This window comes from Salvelinus fontinalis, chromosome 3 (assembly GCF_029448725.1).
Source record: "Salvelinus fontinalis isolate EN_2023a chromosome 3, ASM2944872v1, whole genome shotgun sequence".
NCBI lineage: Eukaryota > Metazoa > Chordata > Actinopteri > Salmoniformes > Salmonidae > Salvelinus > Salvelinus fontinalis.
The window spans coordinates 19,865,439-19,893,324 of NC_074667.1; the positions used below are offsets into that span (position 1 = coordinate 19,865,439).

A 27,886-nucleotide genomic window follows, 5' to 3' on the forward strand; every position below is an offset into this window, starting at 1 on the left:
AAATGAACATTTTTCCACCTAGAAAACAAAATGTTGTTTCTTATGTTTATAGACAAAAGTTATGCATATTTATATAATAGAGATATCATTTGAATTATCGCAAAAAAATATATTATGTTGTTTTGCCAAATTTAGATATGTTTACATGTGCCATATAAAAAAAAATATTTTTTAAATGAAATAGATCTATGAAAGTCTAATATTGATTTAAATTACAGAGTACAAATTGTGCATTAGGTTGAAGGGTTAGTGTGCAATTATATAGTAATAGATATAAAGTGATGGAATGGAAAAGGGTTACACAGCTATGAAACTCACCCCATCCGTAACACTGAACCCTATGCAGTATAATCCAAATATGTGATTTCATATCCACAAAATTGGCACAGATTTGAGCCAATATGTATGGCCCTGACAATGAATGGATTATTAGCTAATTACAACAAAGACGTTTAAAGTGAATTTTGAAAGGAATGTGCAATAGCTGAAATTTGGTCTCACATATTCATGTTATTTATTTTTTTACTCATCTATTTTGTATGTAGATTTCATATGTCTAAGGAATTTATTAATATATCACAATGACCAAGGACAACTATCATCATGTATTTATTTTGTGTTTTTAAAGTCACTTGCACTTGTAGTAGAACTATGAATATATATATATATAATAGAGGGTTCAAAACAACAAATTACACTAGTTTATAGAGCTGTTGAACCCAGTATTTATGTTTAAAGTGTTGTTTGAAAGTCAGACTCATATGTTGTGAATTCTGCTAGTATTATTAGAGTTATTTGTAAATTAACACATCTAAAGGAACATACAAAAGATATCAGAAAAAGGGTAGGCATATATAGAAATACATATCAATGCTGGTGGTTTGTCTCCTCCAAGACTTGACCCGGCTTTACCTATTAACTATTGACCTGAGAGTCTTTCTGGACAGGAGTCTTTTTCAGCTTTGGAAGAGAACTTTCCTGAACATATTATACAGTATCTTGAGGCAATACTTATACCATTAGGGTGCAATTTGTTTGGGAGTCCAGGGGCAGTCCCCCCCAGTGCTTTTTTATTATTTTCACAAATGGCACTGTTGATTATTCCATCCTCTGCAATCCACATTTAGCCTAGAGAAACTCTTAGCCCAGACTGCAACTTTGAACGTTTTATCAAGTTGAATTGACAACAATCGTGCAATAAAGTGTTGTTAGAACTTAAAGATAGTAAAGTTCTTTGTTTTACATTTTGATTGATATGTGTGAAATGTTAACTGCAATTCACTGGTAGTTCTCTGCCAGTTACATCAGATCTCTTACTAGAGCAAACTCTAGCGACTGGTCTAGCCACTGCTAGTTTTTACATATGGCCAATATATGACTACAACCATATGACTCTCTCCTATTATTACACAATTTGATTAATAGACACTCATATCAACTTTCAAAATACTTGGCTATTTTGGAATTTTACTACAACATTGCCTGCATTGACTGAGCCTTTAATCTATTTATAAAGAAAAGATCTCAAATGTTGGTGAAAAAAAGATTTATGGGAAATGAGTTTGTTTGAATTTCCAATGTGTTTTATAATTACTGTTTGCATGGTCTTATGTGGAAATATTTGTTTCAGTGGTATATGGTGTGATGACTTATATGTACAAGGCAAGTGGTTTGGAAGGGGAATGTCCTCCATCTACACAAGGGCTCCCTTTGGGGGTCTGTGATTAAACTACAAGACGTTGCTTTGGTCACAGAAAAGAGAACTTGAGAATGATTGCCTCGTGGTTACATAGTTAGACATTAAAAACAAGTATTTTGCAAAAAAAAAGTATAAGTTCACAATATTGTTGTCAATCTTGCTAAATTAATGTTGCGTAACGTAATATGAGTTTATGCGTTGAATAGATGGGCCTGAGAGATGTTCCTTTTGCTTTGTATATAACACTGCAGTCAAAAACACTATAGCCTACGGCGATGTTTGTTGTCCTTTGTTGTACACTGTTTTATCACTGTGGACAAAGTCTTAGCGTTTTGTAAGATTATGTGCAATATTGTTTTTTTACTTGGGGAATCATTTTTCATTTGGTTGTATAACATTGTTGTTTTTCATTGGAACACATTAACAACTGACAAGTTGGCGGTGTGCTCATTAGAATGTTTAGAGCCAGGTCTTATGGACCATAAAGTTATTTTGTGTTCATCTCCTCTGTGGTGGCTGAGACAGAAAAGCACTTTATCTAGAGCTAACACTTGTTGTGATTGAAGGTTAGAGGACATAATCAGTGTTTAATAAAAACTAACTTGCCCAGTTTACACACCGATTCATAGCTTCCTCTGGTGGTAGGAGTGTGTACTGCAGCCAGTTGAAGTAAGATCTGGGTGACAGAGAAAAACTGCAGTTTTTCACTGCAATTATAAACTAACTTTTCATTTAATTTTCTTCCTTTCACTTTAAGTATGTGCAAGGGCAGTTTTGGCGTGCAGTAAAACTATTTGGTTGTTTTTCTTTTCTCCATTTTGTTTTTGGAAAGAATCACAGTAGATGGTTGATTTATAAAAAAAATACTCTAATCGTGTATATGATTTAGGGTTAAATAAGTATTTATAATAAAATAAACAGGTTTGGAGAGCTTTTAAGCACAAAATATTTTGGTGAATAAAAAATACAGTGGTTTGATTCATCCTGAAGTTGCCATATTAAATAGTTTAATCCATGAGATATTGCAAGGTGAGGAAACTGTACAATAGGGGTTGAACAGTAGTGCTATAAATCTACCCTAATAATCCTCACTAATCATGGAACTGTGATGACAACGGTCCAGTCGTGAACCACGCGCCTCGCTCTAGGTTTAAACTTCTACGTATGACCTGTGTTCCATAATGATTCATATCCCAACCAGTGGCGACCCGTCATTCAGAGCAGAGCCCCACCTGTTTTGAGCCCCACATTTTTTTGCAAAAAAACAGGGCTTTCCTGTTTTGCATGTTATTTTGGCATTAATACGTGTCACATATCAGTTTGCAAACAATGTAAAAAAAAAAAATATAGATATCATTGAGTTAATAAAGCTGCATACTAACATGGTCTCTTTTTTGTTTTCTTGATTAAGGCAGCTCCAAAATGCAGGTGTAGCTCAGTGCTTTCTGTGGTGGTGGGGCAAGCCGGCAGAAAATACGGAGCGTTGCGCCGTGATTGGCTCAGTGTTCTGTCACTCATTGGGACACTACGTCACCGCTAAGTCTAAGGGTAGAGCTAGAAAATTCTAGCCCCTTGGGTGCTGCCATAGAGTTACATTAGAAGTTCCCATCCAAGAAGGCTCAAGGTCATTGGCCACAGATAAAATTACGTCAAATCACATTATATGTACAGTAGCTTTGATTGGACTGAACATATCAACATCCTACTTTCAAAATCTTAGCTAGTGGCCTCCCAAGTGGCGCAGTGTTCTAAGGCACTGCACCGCAGTGCTAGCTGTGCCACTAGAGATTCTGGGTTTGAGTCCAGGCTCTGTCGCAGCCGGCCGCAACCGGGAGACCCATGGGGTGGCACACAATTGGCCCAGCATTGTCCGGGTTAGGGGAGGGTTTGGCCAGCAGGGGTGTCCTTGTCCCATCACGCACTAGTGACTCCTGTGGCGGTCCGGACACAGTGCACGCTGACACGGTCATCAGGTGTATGGTATTTCCTCCGACACATTGGTGCGGCTGGCTTCTTGGTTAAGTGGGAATTGTGTCAAGAAGCAGTGCTGCTTGGTTGGGTTGTTTCGGAGGATGCACGGCTCTCGACCTTCGCCTCTCCCGAGTCTGTACGGGAGTTGCAGCGATGAGACAAGACTATAACTACCAATTGGGAAGAAAAAGGGGTAAAACATATATATTAAAAAAATCTCAGCTAGCACACATCATTAATCAAGTCGACAATCTACTGGCAAATCCTTTTTAATCCTTGACATATGAAGAGAAATGATGAAGAGAAATTATAGATAAAACGTATCGGTGCTCATCGGCCATTGGACATAAACATTACACAACAAGTTGGAAATTGCAAATTCAACAATGAGTGGTTTGGAAAGAATCAGTGACAGTGGCTAACTGCAAGCATTTCAAAGCAATCACTAGCCTGCTACTCAGTGGAGTGGCTGTGTGGTCCCAAATCTGGGATTAAGGGGCTCTATTCCAAATTTAAAATTATAAACATTAAACATTGGCCATGCGGTCAATGAAGCATGATTTGTGCCATGCTCAATACAACTTGACTTCAGTGACTTCAAGACAAGTGGGAAGTTAGGAATAAATATGCTCCGAAAGGGAAAATACGTTTTGAACGGTCATCCAACTCGGAATTGTAAATCCGGCCTCTTTCTAGAGCTATGACCTGAGGATCAATGACGTCATCATGATTCAACCTTGTTTTTTCCCGAGTTCCCAGTTGTTTTGAAAGCACCATAAATCCAGAGAAACTAGACTTCGAGGACAGAATTTGGCCACGAAGGACCACCGCACTACTTTCCTGTTCAAGCGAGCACAGCACAACAAGGTGAGTCCAAAAATGTATTGTATGCTGCTGCATAGATTATGTAATATGCCAGGGAGATATCTATACTGTAGCCAAGCAAGTAATACTAAGTGTATGTTGTGTAGTAAGATTTTAGTAGCCCATGTGCCTCACCCTAATAATTTGGTCTATTTACCCCTCTTAGTTTTATCTACTGTTCTGACTAGGTTGTGCACGTGTAGGTTATAACCTGTTTAAGAGGAATGTTATCATCGAATATTGTAAGAGATTTCATTGTCTACTTATATGCCCCATTTTATTTATCCTTCGGTTCTGACTTGGTGTACATGGAGTATACTGTAAGAACGGCTCATGTTCTGAATTCTGTCGCTGTAAATTTCAAAAGTGCTAATCAAATATTTATGTTGACTAAGTCCGTCCTAGCTCGCTCATTACTACTATAATTTGCGCATGGCTAAAGAAGTCTATAGCTTGGGTCTCCAAATTTCATCCCTGCAAGTTAAGGCCAACATTTCATACATTTCCCGGTGGAAAAGTTGATATGCTTCAGTTATCTGAAGCATATCCACTGACTGGTGACTGGTTTTACATGTCTCCAGTAATCATAAGGTACAACTAGAATGTAGCCTATTTAGAATGTGTTCAGAATGGAGATCAATTAAAGATAGTAATTAAATCATATGCATAAGCTATTTATTTCCATTTCAGAACCATGCATTGATTTAAAAACACATTGTTACGTACGCCTCTTGGAAGAGGGAACACAACACCCTGCTACAACTCAACTCCCCGTGGAGTGAAAGATGAATGGGATTGTAGGTGGGGGGAAGGATGACAAAGACAGAGAATTTACTGAGAATTTATTCCTTCACACTGTCAATTTGGGGAAAAGGGGCTGGACGGAACCAAAGCAAAGACAGTAAAAAAAATTTTTTTTTTTTACTCTCCTAACTTCACTGCCTACCCACTACTTCCCTAATATTTTAGCACCACCTGGTGCGCTAACCAGAATGCAGGGGGTGGTCCGCCCAGGTCTTACCTAGTGTGCATAAACAGTAAATACTACAGGTTATGTATGTCCGCAGGCCTCTTGCCTAAGCACTCCCTAGATGCCTTCCCCTTCCCCCCGGGGAACAAATGAAAAATAATACAAACGTAAGTAAACAATTTCAATAATCAAAAACACTGCGTCCTATGGGGACACACATACCTTAGAAGCAGCGGCTACAAAATACTTAACAAAAACCTGTCTCTGAGCAACAACCAACACAGGACATAACCATCAGCTCCCTCTCAGCAACAACCAACACAGGACATACTAATAAGCTCTCTGTCTGAGCAACAAACACAGAACATAACCATCAGCTCTCTCTCAGCAAAGGAACACTGGCTTTTCTAGCTGGAGAAGGAGTCTGTAATGGGATACAGATGTATCCTCTGACGAGAGGGCGGGGTCAGCTCCAATTAGCAATGGGACCGACCAATCAGCTGCTTGGGGGGAATCCAGGAAGCCATTTCCTGAAACATACACATACAAACAAAACCACAAAACAGAAATTGGGGAACGTAACACACCTTTTCATGATCTGTAGGCATCACGTGAAAATGTGTTGGAGAGCCTTTATGGATGAAAGAAAAAGAAAAGTGATTTGATGAATTCTGAAAATTGCCACATTCAGTTCTTCAACCCATGGTAATGTTGGAAGATTAGTGTACATATAATTATAATAGGGAGAATAGTGTACAATACCCTGGTCTATTGCCCGCATGGAACTATGTGACCATGGAACTATGTGATGACAAGGTCAAGTATTGCGCCAAGGTTGGCAGCCGTCGCAGTGGGGTGCACTGCTGCAGAGGAAGAAAAAACAGTCATTGTGCTGCTGTTAATGCTGTTATGAGTTCAATTAAAGTTCAAGAACAGACTACTGTAAATGGAGGAGCAAAACCCAGCTTTGCCATTTTGCACCTCTTTCAAGCCCCATTTGATGGCAACGTTGAGAGTCTTACCTGCATGTGAGTAGGCTCTTACGATGTATTCCCTCTTGACCCTCAAATACTCTGAGACTGTCCAGCTCCACTGGAGTCAAGAACCTAGGACATCAAAGAGAAAAGTCTTACTTCATGTCAAACACATACATACAAACCCCACTATGACAATTTACACACAATGGGACGATCTGAAGGGCACCATTCTGTGCTGTTCTCCTCATTCCGGGTTGGATGGGAATTTACATAAAAAGCATGGTCATGTGCAACAGCTCAATTTCAAGCAACGACAGTCTACCAGAGAGAGATGGAGGGGAAACAAGTAGGAGAAAATTAGATGGATAAAGGTGAAACAGAATGGCTGTTAAGACAGTGAAAGACAATAGAACTAATAGGCGCTGGCAGGGTGAAAATAAAAAAAATGTAATGTGTCCAGCCAACCTATGGAGATAAGTGTTTTCGAGAGATGGCTAGCTAACATCATTCACAAAACAAATTATGCTAACCTTAGCGACATTTCTAGTTAACGTTACAATATATTTTCAAGTCACCGCGATCGGTCGTGTGCATTCCAGTTGCGCCTTCAAAGTAGAAGTTTTGATCTTCTTTCGGGATCACGGGGAAAACTGCATTTTCGTTGCAGCAGAACACAACAAAGCAACAACCATCCCAATTTGAGGTGCGGAACCTAACAGTCTGCGCAATTTGATACGCGCTAGTATTGTGCTGTCCTGGGACCAGCTCATCGCGAAGACGTTACTAGTTACCACAGCCACAAAGCCATAATTATATCTAAACTCCGCCTATTTGTACACTTTCTCTACTTAAAATCGTATTTTAAACCTATCGTTAACCACACCGCTAATGTTAGTCATAACCCTAAATTAAGACCAACAAACACATTTTTGTTTTCATTGATATAGCCTAGTTTTTGTTTGTGGCTGTCGTAACTAGTGACAACCCATCACGAGCTCCAACTAACAAATTATTAACATTGCATGCAATTTTACCCCAAAATGTTTCATTTGGTGTTGTCCCTGCTGTTGGGAGCGTCGGGGACTATTGGGGCACCTGAAGCAGATACAATGAAGTTCCTCCCTGGGCTTCAAAAGCAGCCTAACTTCAAACAGTACTCAGGATACTTCAATGTGGCTGACAACAAACCCCCTCACTACTGCTGAGTTGCTAATGTTACCTGGGGTCATTCCTACAATGCTGTGCCTTTTCTATCCCCAGGAAATATCACTTCTTACTCAGTGTAAAATGTGGATTCCAAAAGGCTTTAAATATAAGGTCAGGAGTCATTTACCTTAAAAACACAAAAATATGCATCTTAAAATGATATTTTATGCGTTTTGAACACATTTTCAGTGGATGTAGGCTTTTTTTCCATGGCCCCTGATGTTATTCATCAACTTCCACGAGAAATATAAGCCATTATAATAACATTTTAAATCTTCATTACTTTCTAGTCCTATTTATATTTTCTCTTGTCAATAACGCTTTTTTCATGATTATTGTATTATATTTAAGATTTTCGGTGTGTCCCTGATAACACTTTTCACCCTGTTAACGTCAGTTTGTTGTAATTCTCAATTTAAAGAAAACAACCCTTTCCTACAATGGCATTCAATAAGCTTCATAATTTATTCGGTGGGAAAACATATAAACACTCAGTTGTATCTATTTTTCCATGTTTTATGTTGTTAGTCTGGGTTCAATCCCTGGCATATCCACTCCTTTTAGGGGCTCCAGAGTGGCACAGTGGTCTAAGGCACTGCATCTCAGTGCTAGAGGTGTCACTACAGACCCTGGTTCGATTCCAGGCTGTATGGGGAGTCCCATAGGTTGGCGCACAATTGGCCCAGCGGGTTAGGGTTAGGCCGGGGTAGGCCGTCATTGTAAATGATCATTTGTTTTTAACTGACTTGCCTAGTAAAATAAAGGTGCTTTTTTAAATTTTATGTCTCACTCATAAATGTCCTCCGTGTTAGGCAACGTTGTGCCATTAGTTGTATATAAAATTTACAACATTTCAAAATGTTAAAATATCCTGTTTAAGTGTTCATCATTGTGAAGCTCAATCTTACTCACTCACAGAGTTATGGCTAATTTAGGCTCCAAAAAATGCCTTTTTTTGTTTTGCAAACATCACCAAAACATGGAGTTTCACAGAGCAACTATCATCATTACTGCCGTTACGCATGGTGTGTACTTCCAAGAAATGGCGAAATAATGGACTTTCTGACGGGCCGCCCCCAGGTGGTGAGGGTAGGAAACAACATTTCCACCTCGCTGATCCTCAAATCTGGGGCCCCACAAGGGAGCGTGTTCAGCCCTCTCCTGTACTCCCTGTTCACCCATGACTGCGTGGCCATGCACGCCTTCAACTCAATCATCAAGTTTTCAGACGACACTACAGTGGTAGGCTTGATTACCAACAACGACGAGACGGCCTACAGGGAGGAGGTGAGGGCCCTCGGAGTGTGGTGTCAGGAAAATAACCTCACACTCAACGTCAACAAAACAAAGGAGATGATCGTGGACTTCAGGAAACAGCAGAGGGAGCACCCCCCTATCCACATCGACGGGACAGTAGTGGACGTTCGTTGGCGTACACATCACGGACAAACTGAAATGGTCCACCCACACAGACAGCGTGGTGAAGAAGACGCAACAGCGGCTCTTCAACCTCAGGAGGCTGAAGAAATTTGGCTTGTCACCTAAAACAATCACAAACTTTTACAGATGCACAAACGAGAGCATTTTTAAAATGTTTTAGAAAGTATTCAGAAATGAATACTTCGAACCACTTTGATAAAAAGGGAATGTGTCAATGCTTCAGCTGTATTCACATTGATTCTGTCATGATTTTTTAATAAAACTGTTCTTTACCAATAATTCAGGTGAGGGATTTATCAGAGATTTCAAGAAAATTTAGTTTTTGTCTTTTTATAAATTTTTTGATTTATTTATTAAACACTTTGCCATACTGAATGTTGTTCGGTTAGGCCCTAGTTACACATGTAAGGAAAACCTTTCAATCATTGAATAGTCTTTGCAGGTATGAAGCCATATTTACAAAAGTACGTTTTTTTGTTTTTTTTCCAGTTAACATTCATTAAACATTTAATTTCTCAAATAGTACATTTTATTTCTCACCAGCTAGCTCTCCATTTGACTAATGGTAAAGTAAAGTAGGCAATTTTGTTTGTAGAAACACATTTTAAATTAGTTTTAAGTTTAGCATATATTATACAGTTAAGCATTGTCATTTTTAAAAGGATGGTGAAGAGCACACAATTAATTCCTGACATTAGCATGGGCATTGACATGACCATGGGCAATTCTTATGACACGAGGTTAGGTATTGTTTTGAGTAGTACACTCACATACAGTATGTGCCCTTCTGAGGTGAGAATTTTGATTATTTATCTCTATACACTATTAAAAAATTAGGCAACAGAATAAAAGTATATTTAAAGCACTTTTCAAAATAGCAATACATAGGAAAAAAATACTAAAGGAATGGTATTATTATGGTGATCTTTCTACATAAGCATGATTCGTATTATCCATTTCGCTCTCATATATATTGGACAGGTTGCAGTCTAGCTTATTATCTTGGATTCTTAAAAGATTTGGAATCCGCATGGTTTGGTGAAATTGTTACAGTAGAGTCTGCTACATGTAGATAAGGCATGTGCCCTTGAGGACATAGAAACACGGGATTGGATGGGTGTTTATCCTTGGTTAAGATATCTATCCTTGGTTATTGCTGGTGGAGAATTCTCTTTAGATGGCGTTCTCGGCATCAGCCTGGATTTTCCTCTCGATCACCTCCCTTAGGCCCTTGCTGAAATGTAGGTCTGCCCCAATGATGAGGTAACCCTGAAAGGTCAAGTGAAAGGTGGGAGAAGCGGATTTAGCTGCGGTTCATCAACAGGGCCACATTCAGAAGGCAAATGTTATGTAACGTACTGCATAGAAATAAGAATAGAGCTGAAGTGATTCATTTTTCAATATGGCATAGAGGTGTGTTTGTTCTACATAACATAGCCTATTTCTATCTGAGCATGCATTGATGTTGTGCCCTGCTGATTGGCCAAGATGTCAAGATGATGTTGTAGGTGATAATGATTGTCATGAATAATATCGGACAATTGCCACTCAGATAATAGTGAACAAGCTATAATTTGATTAGTATATCAAATGTGTTATCCTCGCATAGTAGAAGTAACAGAAGCCTTGAGACTCACGTTATGATACTCCACCACTTCCTCTATGAAGTCCATACCATCTGCAAGAGGGATAGCGACGCCTCTCTTGGTCCAGTCTGAAATTGAATTACAGATGAAAGATTAAAAATACAAAGTCATCCATTTTGAAAAAATATATTTTTGTTATCTGAGTTACATGTTTTTATGTACATTGAGTATTTATTGTGGGGTTAAACTGATCTGCTTTAAAAGGATACTCACTATTGATGATGGGTACTATTGAGATCTGCAGCATAGTCTTGAGGGGGATTTGTAGGGGAATAAGCTATAGAGACAGAACAAAGACATTTTTATTTATTTAATTTAAATAGGCAAGCCAGTTAAGAACAAATTCTTATTTACAATGACGGCCTACCCCGGCCAACCCCTAACCCGGACAACGCTGGGCCAATTATGCGCCCCCCTATGGGACTCTCAATCATGGGCGTTTGTGATACAGCCTGGAAACGAACCAGGGTCTGTAGTGATGTCTCTAGCACTGAGATGCAGTGCCTTAGACCACTGCGCCACTCGTGAGCCCATACCTGAAATATATTACTGTAAGGGTTAATGGTAGGGGAGATTGTGGATGGTCGTCTCACAGGTTGGTTGTCAAATGTGTATTTTAAGATTAGGTCATCCACCTGGTCAATTCATGTCTTCATCACAAAGGTGAGGGGAATTTTTAAAAAGTTTTTCAAAGGTGAAATTAAAAAGGTCTTTGTTAATATAATACCATAAGTTTACAGGACTTCAGAAAGGTGTTGAACCCAGAGCTATACATAAAGTGCCTTGCAAAAGTATTCACCCCCTTGGTGTTTTTCCTATTTTGATGCATTACAACCTGTAATTTAAATGGATTTTCATTTGGATTTCATGTAATGAACATACACACAATAGTCAAAATTGGTGAAGTGAAATTTAAAAAATTACTTGTTTAAAAAAAATAAACGGAAAAGTGGTGCATGCATATTTATTTATTTTACTAGGCACCGGCTTTGCTATGAAGCTCCTAAATAAGATCTGGTGCAACCAATTACCTTCAGAAGTCACAATTAGTTAAATAAAGTCCACCTGTGTGCAATCTAAGTGTCACACGATCTGTCACATGATGTCAGTATATATACACCTATTCTGAAAGGCCCCAGAGGCTGCAACACCACTAAGCAAGGGGCACCACCAAGCAAGCGGCACCATGAAGACCAAGGAGCTCTCCAAACAGGTCTTGGACAAAGTTCTGGAGAAGTACAGATCAGGGTTGGGTTGTAAAAAAAAATCTGAAACTTTGAACATCCCATGGTGCACCATTAAATCCATTATTAAAAAATAGAAAGAATATGGCACCATAACAAACCTGCCAAGAGAGGGTTGCCCACCAAAACTCACAGACCAGGCAAGGAGGGAATTAAATCAGAGAGGCAACAAAGAGACCAAAGATAACCCTGAGGGACCTGCAAACTCCACAGCGGAGATTGGAGTATCTGTCCATAGGACCACTTTAAGCCGTACACTCCACAGAGCTGGGCTTTACAGAAGAGTGGCCAGAAAAAAAAGCAATTGCTTAAAGAAAAAAGTAAGCAAACACATTTGGTGTTCGCCAAAAGGCATGTGGGAGATTCCCCAAACATATGGAAGAAGGTATTCTGGTCAAATTAGACTACAATTGAGCTTTTTGGCCATCAAGGAAAATGCTATGTCTGGCGCAAACCCAACACCTCTCATCACCCCGCAAACCCTATCCCCACAGTGAAGCATGGTGGTGGCAGCATCATGTTGTGGGGATGTTTTTCCTTGGCAGGGACTGGGAAACTGGTCAGATTTGAAGGAATGATGGATGGCGCTAAATACAGGGAAATTCTTGAGGGAAACCTGTTTCAGTCTTCCAGAGATTTGAGACTGGGATGGAGGTTCACCTTCCAGCAGGACAATGACCATAAGCATACTGCTAAAGAAACACTTGAGTGGTTTAAGGGGAAACATTTAAATGTATTGGAATGGCCTAGTCAAAGCCCAGACCTCAATCCAATTGAAAATCTGTGGTATGACTTAAAGATTGCTGTACACCAGCGGAACCCATCGAATTTGAGGGAGCTGGATCAGCTTTGCCTTGAAGAAGGGGCAAAAATCCCAGTGGCTAGATGTGCCAAGCATATAGAGACATACCCTAAGAGACTTGCAGCTGTAATTTCTGCAAAAGGTGACTCTACAAAGTGTTGACTTTGGGTGGGTGAATACTTATATACGCTCAAATTTTGTTTTTTAGTCTTATTTCTTGTATGTTTCACAATAAAAACTATTTTGCATCTTCAAAGTGGTAGGCATGTGTAAATCAAATGATACAACCCCCCCCAAAATCAATTTTAATTCCAGGTTGTAAGGCAACAAAATAGTAAAAATGCCAAGGGGGTGAATACTTTCACAAGTCACTGTATGTTACAGAGATCAATAGAACATAGACCGTAAGGTAAAGTGCAAGGACGGTGTCATTGGCCATTAAAATAATCTGATCTAACCAAGTGGATATTCGTAAAATACTTCATCATTTATGTGTTCTAACAGGCCCACAATGTTGTTACTAAAATCTTTTTGGATATATTTGTCTGTTTTCGCTGCATAATATTTAGAAGGTGTCCTTTTCAGAATTAGAAAAAAAATCTAAATGCTAACTCTAGTTCAATTACACTGATAGCATAGCTAGCCATATAGAAATCGATGGTGGTAGTTGAAGCCGTTTTAAGTGTAATGCAGTTGATTGGTGACATTTATATTTTAGTCATTTAGCAGACGCTCTTATCCAGAGCGACTTAGACTAGTGAGTTAAAACATTTTTTCATACTAGTCCCCGTGGAAAACAAACCCACAACTCTGACATTGCAAGCACCATGCTCTACCAACTGAGCCACACGGGACCAACGTCTTGGGGTTGACAACTACCCAGATTTGTACCACAATATTGTGTGAAATACACATAAACAATAGCCTGAATGTAGACACATTTTGATGGGCAGCGATGAAAAGATTCTGAATTTTCCTCCCACGAGCTGCCCACGGGGGGGGGGGGGGGGGGGGGGGGTGCGCATGGCATTTGGATTGTTTTGGTCAAATTCCATTTACCACATCACCCATAGACATAGTTACACAGTAAATCAGATGAGAGTTGATATCACAGGGTAAACAAATGTACAGTCGTGGCCAAAAGTTTTGAAAATGACAAATATTAATTTTCACAAAGTCTGCTGCCTCAGTTTGGTATGATGGCAATTTGCATAATCTCCAGAATATTATGAAGAGTGATCAGATGAATTGCAATGAATTGCCATGCAAATTAACTGAATCGCCAAAAAACATTTCCACTGCATTTCAGTCCTGCCACAAAAGGACCAGCTGACATCATGTCAGTGATTCTCTCATTAACACAGGTGTGAGTGTTGATGAGGACAAGGCTGGAGATCACTCTGTCATGCAGATTGAGTTCGAATAACAGACTGGAAGCTTCAAAAGGAGGGTGGTGCTTGGAATCATTGTTCTTCCTCTGTCAACCATGGTTACCTGCAAGGAAACACGTGCCGTCATCATTGCTTTGCACAAAAGGCCTTCACAGGCAAGGATATTGCTGCCAGTAAGATTACACCTAAATCAATCATTTATCGGATCATCAAGGAGAGCGGTTCAATTGTTGTGAAGAAGGCTTCAGGGCGCCCAAGAAAGTCCAGCAAGCGCCAGAACCGTCTCCTAAAGTTGATTCAGCTGCGGGATCGGGGCACCACCAGTACAGAGCTTGCTCAGGAATGGCAGCAGGCAGGTGTGAGTACATCTGCACGCACAGTGAGGCGAAGACTTTTGGAGGATGGCCTGGTGTCAAGAAGGGCAGCAAAGAAGCCACTTCTCTCCAGGAAAAACATCAGGGACAGACTGATATTCTGCAAAATGTACAGGGATTGGACTGCTAAGGACTGGGGTAAAGTCATTTCTCTGATGAATTGCCTTTCTGATTGTCTGGGGCATCCGGAAAAAAGCTTGTCCGGAGAAGACAAGGTGAGCGCTACCATCAGTCCTGTGTCATGTCAACAATAAAGCATCCTGAGACCATTCATGTGCGGGGTTCCTTCTCAGCCAAGGGAGTGGGCTCACTCACAATTTGCCTAAGAACACAGCCATGAATAAAGAATTGTACCATCACATCCTCCGAGAGCAACTTCTCCCAACCATCCAGGAACAGTTTGGTGACGAACAATGCCTTTTCCAGCATGATGGAGCACCTTGCCATAAGGCAAAAGTAAGTGGCTCGTTGAACAAAACATCGATATTTTGGGTCCATGGCCAGGAAACTCCCCAGACCTTAATCCCTTTGAGAACTTGTGGTCAATCCTCAAGAGGCGGGTGGACAAACAAAAACCCACAAATTCTGACAAACTCCAAGCATTGATTATGCAAGAATGGGCTGCCATCAGTCAGGATGTGGCCCAGAGTTGAATTAACAGCATGCCAGGGCGGATTGCAGAGGTCTTGAAAAAGAAGGGTCAACACTGCAAATATTGACTCTTTGCATCAACTTTATATAATTGTCAATATAAGCCTTTGACACTTATGAAATGCTTGTAATTACACTTCAGTATTCCATAGTAACATCTGACAAAAAATATCTAAAGACACTGAAGCAGCAAACTTTGTGGAAATTAATATTTGTGTCATTCACAAAACTTTTGGCCACAACTGTAGAGTTCAATTGACTACTGGAGTTATTTTAACCCTCAACAGAGTGATATGCTCCCTGGAGTTAATTTGATTAAGTTGATTGGGACTGAGTACTTTAAACTCCATTAAGAGTAACCAGATACAGCAAAGATGGGGGATAAATTAAGACTCAGGCTGTTTACCATTGAAAAGAATGGTCAGTTCCTGTCTACTTACTTAATTTATAAATCCTCTCCCATATACACCAATGTGATAGCAGCTGAGTCTGGGCTACTAAGTTCATTGACTTCCATTGAAACAGAAACATGAGGTAGTGTCATTGTCATATTTCCCAGCATGCTCTGTTGCAGGGTGATTTTTAGAATTGTTTGTTTCAATATCTGTGTTTTCACAGATATAAAAATATCTTATGCTACACATTGATATGTAACATACATTTTCAAAAACTCTAATCTCTAAGTGGTTGGCGTTATTGATTCAGTTAATGACAAGCAGTGGTGGAAAAAGAACCCAAATGTCATACTTAAGTAAAAGTAAAGATACCATAATAGAAAATGACTCAAGTAAAAGTAAAAGTCACCCAGTAAAATACTGCTTGAGTGAAAGTCAAAGTATTTGGTTTTAAACATACTTAAGTATCAAAAGCAAATGTAATTGATACAATGTACTTAAGTATCAAAAGAAAATATAAAAAAATCTAATTCCTTACATTAAGCAAACCAGACGGCACGATTTTCTTCTTTTTTTAAATTTACGGATAGCCAGGGGCACACTCCAACACTCAGACATCATTTACAAATGAAGCATTTGTGTTTATTGAATCTGCCAGATCAGGTTGGGGATGGCCAGGGATGTTCTCTTGATAAGTGTGTGAATAGGACCATTTTCCTGTCCTGGTAAGCATTCAACATGTAACAAGTACTTTCGGGTGTCAGGGAAAACGTATGGAGTAAAAAGTACATTATTTTCTTCTGGAATGTAGTGATTGCAAAGTACTTATACAAAAAAAAGTACTTAAGTAAAAATACATTAAAGTACTAGTTAAGTACTTTACACCACTGCTGACAAGGCTTTTTCAGTTTACATGCTGTAGGTAGTCTGAAAACAGCTCTCCTGCCTTGTCTGACATGCAATCTGAATGTAAATTGTGGGTGATGTAAAATTGCTGAACAATCCTCCCTCTTAAATGGATACCAATAGAGATCAGATGTAACATTGCAAGCCACCATATGACACAATTGAGTATGGTTACATACAGTGATGTAAAGTGTGTAGATGGGTGAGAGAAAAAAACGATTTAATGCATTTTTAAATCAGGCTGTGAAAACAAAATGTGGAATAAGTCAAGGGGTATGAATACTTTCTGAAGGCACTATAAATTAATCACTAATCCATGCAGACCCATCACACGATGCTGTGCCTCCAAACCATTTCTACCGTAAGATACCTCATTGCATCAAGGTGGATGAAACACAGTTCCGATTTACGAGGAGTGTAAAGGACTACATTCTGAAACGAATCAATTTGGACAACCCCAATGAGTATGATGTCTGTTTGAAATTTAACCTTGAATTTGAAGTTTTATAAACCACTTGGTAAAACACTCCCTTTGATATAGAGACTGTTGTGGTTTATGAGTCCAGCGCAGTGGAACAACCTCATTCTACCAGTCAGGGCTTCTATTCTATTCTGCTGGATCCATTTCTGATGCGTTGACCACCCAGAGAAGCAAGGAGTATAACATAACTGTTGAGGTCAGTAAAGTTCCTGTTTAATGTACAGCCATCCTATGGATTCCGGAGGAGAAGACAACCATGCAGCAGACCACTGCTATGTAGTGTGCTAATGAAGAAAATAACATCTTTCTTCAGACCAATACTAAATCATGGTCCAACTATGTCACCTGCCAAGCTAGAGAGACAAACCTTGGCATGCCGGAAGGCCTTTTTTCATCTGATTATGACTGCCGCTCAGATGTCCAAAGTTTCATTTCTGAGTTTTATTATTCCTACAAAGAGTTGTATTCCTCAATGTTCTCTGAGAACATGTGCTTTCCTCAGAACCACTTTGAGGGTAGGTCTATATGCCATAAGAGATCCCCAAAGGGATCCATACGTTTATCCAAATGAAAACGGGATGATTCTGACATGGAAATGCCGGTCAAAAGATACACACTTTGATTCTGGACGGAGATCAAGCAATGTTCTCTGAATTAATTAATTTATAAATCCCCTTTGAAATTAAATATTTGTCCTTTTGCTTCTTTACTTTTCTCTTGTGGAAACAGGTGTTGTTTCATTGGTCTTCATTATTAGTCTTGATTTGGGTTAAGGCATTAGGTTGAATGTAGTGCAAGTGAAATTATATAGGGTCGTTAGAAAGCGAGAGAGAGCGCAGAATCTTACCGCCAGTGATTCCAAAGCAGACTGGTTGGAGTAGATTTTAAACCTGTCAATAACAACAGAATACACTTAATGAATTTGCCTGTGATGCTACAATGATATTGTGTGTGTATGTGTTGAGGTGTGTTTGTATGTGTATGTATGAGTGCGTGCGTGTGTGAGTACATGCATGCCTACCTCCTCAAGTCTGCGTGAACAGCCAGTCTCTTGCCCTTCATGGACACCTTGGCATTGAATTTGGCCTCCTGCAAGGACCAGAAAGATAAACTTTATCAGTGCGCTGGTCTCTAGACTTTTCCTTCCTGCTTACCTTGAGGAAATCACTGATCTGACATGGTTAAACTAGTGAGAGCAATGGGTGGAAACCACATTTTCACCCATCCTCTCACTTACAGAGCAGCGATTACCTCAATGAAAGGAAGAACGCTTTTTTTTTGTGAACATTTTTTTTAATTTGATCATGTCAAAGGCAATAAAATCGATAAAAAAACTATACAATTGTCCCACCTTTTTCAACAACACCCATACCAAACATACCCCTGGCAGCCCCAACCTCAGTCAACACATAATATAAAGGAGCAGAAACATACAGATCAAATAATAACAACAAACACTCGAATGAAATTTAAAAGTACACACAATGAGACTGTTTACCAATATATCGCCACTAAGAAAGCATTAGGAAGAATGCATTTGGAACAATATACACTGCTAAAAAAAAAATAAAGGGAACACTTAAACACAATGTAACTCCAAGTCAATCACACTTCTGTGAAATCAAACTGTCCACTTAGGAAGCAACACTGATTGACAATAAATTTCACATGCTGTTGTGAAAATGGAATAGACAAAAGGTGGAAATTATAGGCAATTAGCAAGACACCCCCCAAAACAGGAGTGATTCGGCAGGTGGTGACCACAGACCACTTCTCAGTTCCTATGCTTCCTGGCTGATGTTTTGGTCACTTTTGAATGCTGGCGGTGCTCTCACTCTAGTGGTAGCATGAGACGGAGTCTACAACCCACACAAGTGGCTCAGGTAGTGCAGTTCATCCAGGATGGCCCATCAATGCGAACTGTGGCAAAAAGGTTTGCTGTGTCTGTCAGCGTAGTGTCCAGAGCGTGCAGGCGCTACCAGGAGACAGGCCAGTACATCAGGAGACGTGGAGGAGGCCGTAGGAGGGCAACAACCCAGCAGCAGGACCGGTACCTCCGCCTTTGTGCAAGGAGGTGCACTGCCAGAGCCCTGCAAAATGACCTCCAGCAGGCCACAAATGTGCATGTGTCAGCATATGGTCTCACAAGGGGTCTGAGGATCTAATCTCGGTACCTAATGGCAGTCAGGCTACCTCTGGAGAGCACATGGAGGGCTGTGCGGCCCCACAAAGAAATGCCACCCCACACCATGACTAACCCATCGCCAAAGCGGTCATGCTGGAGGATGTTGCAGGCAGCAGAACGTTCTCCACGGCGTCTCCAGACTCTGTCACGTCTGTCACATGTGCTCATGTGCTCAGTGTGAACCTGCTTTCATCTGTGAAGAGCACAGGGCGCCAGTGGTGAATTTGCCAATCTTGGTGTTCTCTGGCAAATGCCAAATGTCCTGCACGGTGTTGGGCTGTAAGCACAACCCCCACCTGTGGACGTCAGGCCCTCATACCACCCTCATGGAGTCTGTTTCTGACCGTTTGAGCAGACACATGCACATTTGTGGCCTGCTGGAGGTCATTTTGCAGGGCGCTGGCAGTGTACCTCCTTGCACAAAGGCGGAGGTACCGGTCATGCTGCTGGGTTGTTGCCCTCCTACGGCCTCATCCACGTCTCCTGATGTACTGGCCTGTCTCCTGGTAGCGCCTGCATGCTCTGGACACTACGCTGACAGACACAGCAAACCTTTTTGCCACAGTTCGCATTGATGTGCCATCCTGGATGAACTGCACTACCTGAGCCACTTGTGTGGGTTGTAGACTCCGTCTCATGTTACCACTAGAGTGAGAGCACCGCCAGCATTCAAAAGTGACCAAAACATCAGCCAGGAAGCATAGGAACTGAGAAGTGGTCTGTGGTCACCACCTGCAGAATCACTCCTGTTTTGGGGGGTGTCTTGCTAATTGCCTATAATTTCCACCTTTTGTCTATTCCATTTGCACAACAGTATGTGAAATTTATTGTCAATCAGTGTTGCTTCCTAAGTGGACAGTTTGATTTCACAGAAGTGTGATTGACTTGGAGTTACATTGTGTTGTTTAAGTGTTCCCTTTATTTTTTTGAGCAGTGTATATCCTTCCTTTTTCAGTTCCTACAGAGCCAATCCTTAGCCTAACTATCAACTACTCTCATCGTTGTTCTTTTTTTATTATTTTTTTATAAATATCTGTAGCTATTAAATGTAGAACATGAGAAGACAAGGCGTCTTCTTTCTCACCATGGTCATGCTGCTGAGCTGAACAGGCGCCTTGCCGGGCGGTAGCACCATCACCGTGACGATGGCAGTGATGGCCACGGTGACCCCGGAGGTCTTGATCATTGTCTTGGGGGCAGAGTTCAACTCCAGTTGCAGGGAGATAGGGTACTCCATTAGGGCTGGGCTCTGAGAGAGACACGCAGGCACACACACACACACACACACACACACACACACACACACACACACACACACACACACACACACACACACACACACACACACACACACACACACACACACACACACACACACACACACACACACACACACACACACACACACACACACACAGGAGTGGGTGAGTGGAATTCAATGTTTTGACCCTATTTGTGGGGGCATCAGGTCACAATCCCGACATACATACTCACAATCATCATAATGGTGCCAAAATATGTTGTCCTAAGGAGCATCTCCAGATCCTTTGGCATCTGAAAACATAGTATTAAATTGCTTGTATTAGAAATTACTATATTCATGTCATACTACTACTAGAACAATATTGGTATGCTGTGAAAAAATAACAACTCAGAAATTGCATCTGATTTAAGTATGCGGACTCCTTTTTCACTAGTATATATTTTCAGCCTAATGATTGGGCAGATCACCTTATTATGTAAAGAGGTGCAGAACCAAGCATGACTCAGCTGCTTATTAAAATCTGTGTCAACATGTTTGGTAGCACCTCTGATGCAGACACCACTTCTTAAAGACTATAACAGACAATATGGAATAATTCACCTTGGAACTAAGAATTACTTGCGTCGTGTCATGTGTAGGCTAAAATGCAGGGGAGAGAGTACGGTTGCAAGACATAATGGGGGACTCGGGCCTCATACTTACGTGCTCGTTGGCGATATTCCGTTGGAATATGCCAGCTTTATAATAGGAGTACAACCCACTGTCAAAGAAGTACTCGGACAGAGCCAGGTACACCATGCGGTCGTACTCTCTCACAATTGGGTTGATGGCATAGTTCACCAAGGTGTTGCTCTCGTTCCTGAGCTCAAAGAACATGCCCTGTGTGGCACAGTAAAGAGAGAGGAAGATACAATACTGTAGAGATGAGAGTGAGATACAAAAATAAGTAACACTTTATTTTAGGCGTAACTACATAAAGGCTTCATAAAACAATTATCATCTATAAGCAGTTTGATTATGTCAACAACTGCATGTTGATAATTGCAGTATGAGTGACATTACTGTGACTTTAACAAAAATATCAACTCACTGTTGTATGTAGTGAATGCATAATGTATGGTTCTGGATGTGTTATGTAGTGCTTATGTATGTAGCTTTCAGATAATGTGTTACCCAAACATACAAACATCACATACACCCGGTATGAGACTAATGCACAGCAAGCTAGACTCTCTCACTCACCCTGAAATCCATGTCAAGACTCCTTGAAGTCACCACAGGGTCACTGAGGAGGGAGTAGTCGATCCCCACATAGTTGTCTACTTCTGTTCGCACTGGATGGGTCCAAATGAAAACAAATACAATTATCTTTTCTGTGTGCAAAACTTATAGTCAGATTTTTTATTTTTTTTTAAATGTTAGTTTTGTTATTTAACCAATCTCTCAAGGCATTTTCCAGAACCACTGTACTATCTTACCTGGAATTGTCTCCAACAAAGAGTTGATTAGAACCAAACCAGCGTGGTTCATGACAGGGCAGATCTATGAAAAGAACAGACAAATGTTAAAGGAACTGTCCAGTGCCCCATATTTCAATGAAATATAGCCTATAATCAATTACAATATGAGTGAAATAGATTTTCTTCCAAAAATTATGATTCAGTATGTTAAAAAGTAGCTTTTATGTCTACCCATACTTGCCCTGTTCATTCAGAGCAGAACGATGTGGGCTTAACACAGTCATCGTAAATATGAATGACGAGTAAACAGCTGATTAGCCAGCTCAGCCAATGAAGATTTAATCATAAGTGTTGATATGTTGTAAGTGTAACCAGTGTTCTAGAATGAAATGAACTGATCTGTCAGCACCTGCTGGTTCAGAAGGAAGCGCATTCCTGTGGTCAAAAAAGTCGCCAGGAAGTCATACACCCTCCTGCAACGGAGTAAACCAGAGTTGTCAATTGTTGAATTACACCCACTCATGTCCAAAAGCTGAAAAATGCTCCAATATTGCTTTTAGCCACATTATACTGAAATTAGTCTCCATTGCACACATAATTAACATTAAAAAAAACTCTTTGTCAAGGGAGACCTGACTCAGGATCAATTTTGTCTTTTAAATCATAATGAAGGGACAGATTATTACAATAAGATTATTATAGACAGAGAGGATCTTAGATCAGCACACCTACTCTGAGACACTTGATACGTGGACCCTGGACAAGAAAGCAGCTCAAGTATTTTAAAAAGACTATCAACAGGATTTACCCCAAGGTGCCAGTGAACTTCATTTTCATTTTGGCGATGGAGGCATCGCAGGTGATGTTGGAGATCTTGAGGCGTCCCAACTCATCTCTGGTCATGTGCAGGACAGTGTGGATGTTCACGCCTTCTGCAGAGGCATTGATGGCTCCGGTGTCATAGCTATGAGACCACAGAAAATTAATATTTTCAGACCACCATCATACACACTCATCAACGTCCTAATCTCAACCATATAAAGTAGCATCAAAAGGTTTGAACTTCCAATACACTCTCCTTGGACATCATCTTTGAAGTTTGATGTCATCAATCTAGCGTACCGCTGCATGACTGAACTCCTCAAGGCTCTACAAGATACCATTGTGAGTATTTAACCACAGGCATTATTTTGCATATTATTTTCTTGACACATTTAATTTAATTTATTTCACCTTTATTTAAACAGATAAGTCAATTGAGAACCGATTCTCAATTAAATTAACGACAGAGCCAACAGGCATAACATTGCAACAGTGAACAGGACAACACACAACACGACAAAAAATAAAATACACTATACAGAAATATTCACAATGGGTTAGGGCAGAAAAGTCCAAGGAAACACAACAGACGTAATCATCAGCAGGTACGTTGATCAGATAGCAGCTCAGTTCATGTTTTTGAAGGAGTGTGACGGGGCGAATGTGTCAAATTTTAAGATCTTTTGCAGCTCGTTCTAATCTTGGAGGCGGAAAACTGAAATGAATGACGGCCAATTCATTTGGGAATGACCAGTGTGATACAGTGCCTTTGGAAACTATTCATACCCCTTGACTTATTCCACATTTTGTTGTGTTACAGCCTGAATTCAAAATTGATTAAATTGTAGTTTTTTCTCACCCATTTACACATAATACCCCATAATGAGAAAGTGAAAAGATACAGAAATATCTCTTTTACATAAGTCTTCACACCCCTGAGTCAATACTTTATTGAAGCACCTATGGCAGTGATTAGTCTTTCTGGGTAAGTCTCTAAGAGCTTTCCACACCTGGATTGTGCAACATTTGCCCATTATTCTTTTCACAACTCTTCAAGCTCTGTCAAATTGGTTGTTGATCATTGCTAGACAACCATTTCCAGGTCTTGCCATAGATTTTGAAGTAGATTTAAGTTTTAAAAAACTAAGTCAGCCACATTCACTGTCTTCTTGGTAAGCAACTTCAGTGTAGGTTTGGCCTTGTGTTTTAGGTTATTGTCCTGCTGAAAGATGAATTTATCTCCAAGTGTCTAGTGGAAATCAGACTGATCCAGGTTTTTGCTTGGAAATATGGAGAGTGGTACAATTATTTGGATTTGCCCCAAACATAACACTTTGTATTTAGGACAAAAAGTGAATTGCTTTGCCACATTTTTTGCAGTATTACTTAAGTGACTTGTTGCAAACAGGATGCATTTTGGAGTATTTGTATGCTGTACAGGCTTCCTTCTTTTCACTGTGCCAATTAGGTTAGTATTGTGGAGTAACTACAATGTTGTTGATCCATCCTTAGTTTTCTCTTATCACAGCCATTGGCCTCATGATGAAATACCTACGTGGTTTCCTTCCTCTCCGGCAACTGAGTTAGGCCTGTATCTTTGTAGTAACTGGGTGTATTGACACGCCATACAAAGTGTAATTAATAACTTCACCATGCTCAAAGGGATATTCAATGTTTGCTTTTTTAATTTATAATCATCTACCAATAGGTGTCCTTCTTTGTAAGGCTTTGAAAAAACTCCCTGGTCTTTGTGGTTGAATCTGTGTTTGAAATGAGCTGCTCGACTGAGGGAAATTACATATATAGTATGTGATGGATACAGAGATGAGGTAGTCATTAAAATATAATGTTAAACACTTTTATTGCACACAGAGTGAGTCCATGCAACTTAGTATGTGACTTGTTAAGCAAATGTTAAGCAAATTAACTTATTTAGGCTTGCCATAACAAAGAGGTTGAATACTTATTGACTCAAGACATTTCAGCTTTTAATTTTTGATTTGTACATATTTCTAAAAACATATTTCCACTTCGACATTATGGGGTACTGTGTGTACAGGTTCCTATTGGTATTGGAGATGTTGAGGAGTGAGCTGAGGTAGGGGGGGGGGGGGGGCTTAAATGCACTAGGCTAGAAATAGAGACAGTAGTCGATAAAGAGCACTCACAATAACCAGTATACGATGTGTCTCTGGAAGCTGAGAGCGATGGAGGAGTTCTGCACATTGAAGAGCAGTCCTAGGCCAGGCTGGAAGGCCAGGTCAGCATAGGTCAGATTCAGCTCATTTATCTTCACCCTGACCCACAGGAAGGAAGAGACTCAGATCAGTGCTTGGGCTGATACTCGAAAGAAATCTGACTAGAAATGTACTAGAAGTTCTCTTTTGGTAGCAGAAATCCTGTAGCCTGGTTGTCAATGGGTTGAAGTTGGCCAAAACAGAAACAGTGAGTGGGTAGCAATACCCTCTACATGGGTTTACATGGGTTGATTTTCCAAGAACCCAGATGTCTAGAAGATGACCTATAAAGTCAGTTTGGCTACTGGACTTTCTCTTACAGAAGATTAAGAAGTTATGGCCTCTTCAACCAGAGAGATTGCTATGCACATCCTTCTTTTTCACTTCATGTAGTAAGCTAAGCCATCTGTCTGGTTTACGAGGCTAGAGCGTTTGTATCTCTTAAAAGAGAATGTCCAGTTGCTAAACTTTATAGGTCATCTTTTAGAAATCCAGGTTCTTGGAAAACCAACCAATGCAGACTCTGCCCACAGTTCCATGATACAGTGGTTCTTCCTTTAAAAGTTGCGTCATACTGCAGCACACCTTGCGGGCTGCCGCAGAATTCTATGGCACATTATTTAATTGTCAGCCATTGTTACCATTAACTTCTCTGGGATAGGTGGGACAGTAGCGTCCCACTTGGCCAAAATCCAGAAAAAATGTAGCGCGCCAAATTCAAATATATTACTATAAAAGTCAATCTTTCATGAAATCACACATGAAAGACACCAAATTAAAGCTACACATGTTGTGAATCCAGCCAATATGTCTGATTTCAAAAAGGATTTACGGGGAAAGCACACCAAACAATTATGTTTGCTCAGTACATAGCCACAGAAAAACACAGCCATTTTCCCAGCAAAAGATAGTAGTCACAAAACGCAGAAATAGAGATAAAATTAATCACTAACCTTTGATGATCTTCATCAGATAACACTCATAGGACATCATGTTACACAATACATTTATGTTTTGTTCGATAATGTGCATATTTATATACACAAATCTCAGTTTACATTGGCGCCATGTTCAGAAATGCCTCCAAAATATCCGGAGTAATTGCAGAGAGCCACGTCAAATAACAGAAATACTCATCATAAACTTTGATGAAAAGATACATGTTTTACACAGAATTAAAGATACACTTGTTCTTATTGCAACCGCTGTGTCAGATTTCAAAAAGAAGACAGCTGCAGTACAACATTATAAAATGGAATTATCAACAGGCATTTTCCGTTAGGGCAAATCTGATCTGTGAGAATGTCTAAGGGGCTTTTATATAATTCTAAATGAATGAATAATAATAATCGCTTTATTAAAAAAGAACGATGTTTTGGAGATGCTTTCGTTTTCAAATAACCTAAAGTGAGCGGGAAAAAGGCCGTTCTTGAACATGGGGTGAGACATTCTTACTAATTTCTAAATAAATCCAGTTTGTTATTTAGAATTATTTATTTCTGTTTTTAGAAGGAGAGAAACCAAAAGCCCACCATCACCTCATGGATCTCTCGGTTTCTGCCGGCACGGGTATCGAACCAGCATCTGTAACAACGTAGTTTGCACTGCGATGCACTGTCTTAAACCGCTACGCCACTCGCCAGCAGCATACCACCCTGCATACCACTACTGGCTTGCTTCTGAAGCTAAGCAGGGTTGGTCCTGGTCAGGCCCTGGATGGGAGACCAGATGCTGCTGGAAGTGGTGTTGGAGGGCCAGTAGGAGGCACTCTTTCCTCTGGTCTAAAAAATATGCCAATGCCCCAGGGCAGTGATTGGGGACACTGCCCTGTGTAGGGTGCTGTCTTTCAGATGGGACGTTAAACGGGTGTCCTGACTCTCTGAGGTCATTAAAGATCCCATGGCACTTATCGTAAGAGTAGGGGTGTTAACCCTGGTGTCCTGGCTAAATTCCCAATCTGGCCCTCAAACCATCATGGTCACCTAATAATCCCCAGTTTACAATTGGCTCATTCATCCCCCTCCTCTCCCCTGTAACTATTCCACAGGTCGTTGCTGCAAATGAGAACGTGTTCTCAGTCAACTTACCTGGTAAAATAACGGTACAATAAAATAAATAAATAAAAAACTCGGGAGGCCCCATCCACAAAGTTTTTAATGCTGATCAATAGCCTAGCACAATGTATCAGGGTTAATAATAGTAAAACTAATACTTTATCTCCCTTCCACATGTTAAAGGTTCCAATTGATAAAGTCGTTTTATTAATTAGTATATTTGAGTTGAACCACAATAGTTGTAGGCCCTCATATGAAAGGGATCTGGAGACAATTCGATGGCAGAAACTTCTGAGCAATAACATGGATGGATCCCAGGGCTTACTCTTTGATGGTGTACTGGAAGCGGCCCTCTTTGCCCTTCATCTCTGGCATGGTGATGTTGCTCAGTTCCTCAACCACAAACTTCTGCGTCTCGTACTTCACTGAAATGCAGGTGGAAAGAGTTGAGTTTAGAGTCTAGAACTACCTGATGAATACCTTAAGCAGACAATCCTGACAACTGAGAGGGGCTAAATGGATGACGGTGCTTTGGTAGAGAAAAATTCGGATAGCGGCAATGCAGTGGAGATAACGTCTTCCTTTGGTCAAGACTGACCGTTGAAGACTGTCTGGGACCATTGTAGACTGTTGAAAACTATTAAGATCACATGTACAAGAGCGTTTTTTTGGGTGAATTTCTTACACATTTCGAGCCCCCTGTTAGTGATCCGGATCTTGCAGCCTGGCGGTTCTTCTGCTGACATGGCGGCGATTAGAGGGAACAAGAAGAGGATAGACACCATACAGGAAGCCATCGTGACTGCCTGCAGGGGGGTCAAAACAGAAGAGAGGGAGAGTGGATAAG

The 27,886-nt window shown here is 40.4% G+C and overlaps 1 protein-coding gene across 2 annotated transcripts in view; it reads right to left on the bottom strand.

The window, feature by feature from the left end:
- Window positions 1-3,923: 3,923 nt before the first annotated feature.
- Window positions 3,924-27,886, bottom strand: part of LOC129840668 (phospholipid transfer protein-like) — a 43,278-nt gene continuing 19,315 nt past the window's right edge. For both annotated transcript variants that reach the window (XM_055908715.1, XM_055908706.1), the window contains exons 2-18: window positions 27,725-27,845; window positions 27,365-27,464; window positions 24,917-25,045; window positions 22,735-22,890; window positions 22,336-22,399; window positions 21,945-22,008; window positions 21,709-21,800; window positions 21,169-21,345; window positions 20,697-20,756; window positions 20,287-20,451; window positions 18,039-18,106; window positions 17,865-17,907; window positions 10,987-11,050; window positions 10,765-10,841; window positions 6,527-10,396; window positions 6,267-6,367; window positions 3,924-6,034 (exon numbers count right to left, since the gene is read on the bottom strand). In XM_055908715.1, coding sequence (XP_055764690.1) covers window positions 10,301-10,396; window positions 10,765-10,841; window positions 10,987-11,050; window positions 17,865-17,907; window positions 18,039-18,106; window positions 20,287-20,451; window positions 20,697-20,756; window positions 21,169-21,345; window positions 21,709-21,800; window positions 21,945-22,008; window positions 22,336-22,399; window positions 22,735-22,890; window positions 24,917-25,045; window positions 27,365-27,464; window positions 27,725-27,836 — 1,467 coding nt within the window. In that variant the 5' untranslated portion in view covers window positions 27,837-27,845 and the 3' untranslated portion in view covers window positions 3,924-6,034; window positions 6,267-6,367; window positions 6,527-10,300. The remainder of the gene's footprint in view (window positions 6,035-6,266; window positions 6,368-6,526; window positions 10,397-10,764; window positions 10,842-10,986; window positions 11,051-17,864; window positions 17,908-18,038; window positions 18,107-20,286; window positions 20,452-20,696; window positions 20,757-21,168; window positions 21,346-21,708; window positions 21,801-21,944; window positions 22,009-22,335; window positions 22,400-22,734; window positions 22,891-24,916; window positions 25,046-27,364; window positions 27,465-27,724; window positions 27,846-27,886) is intronic.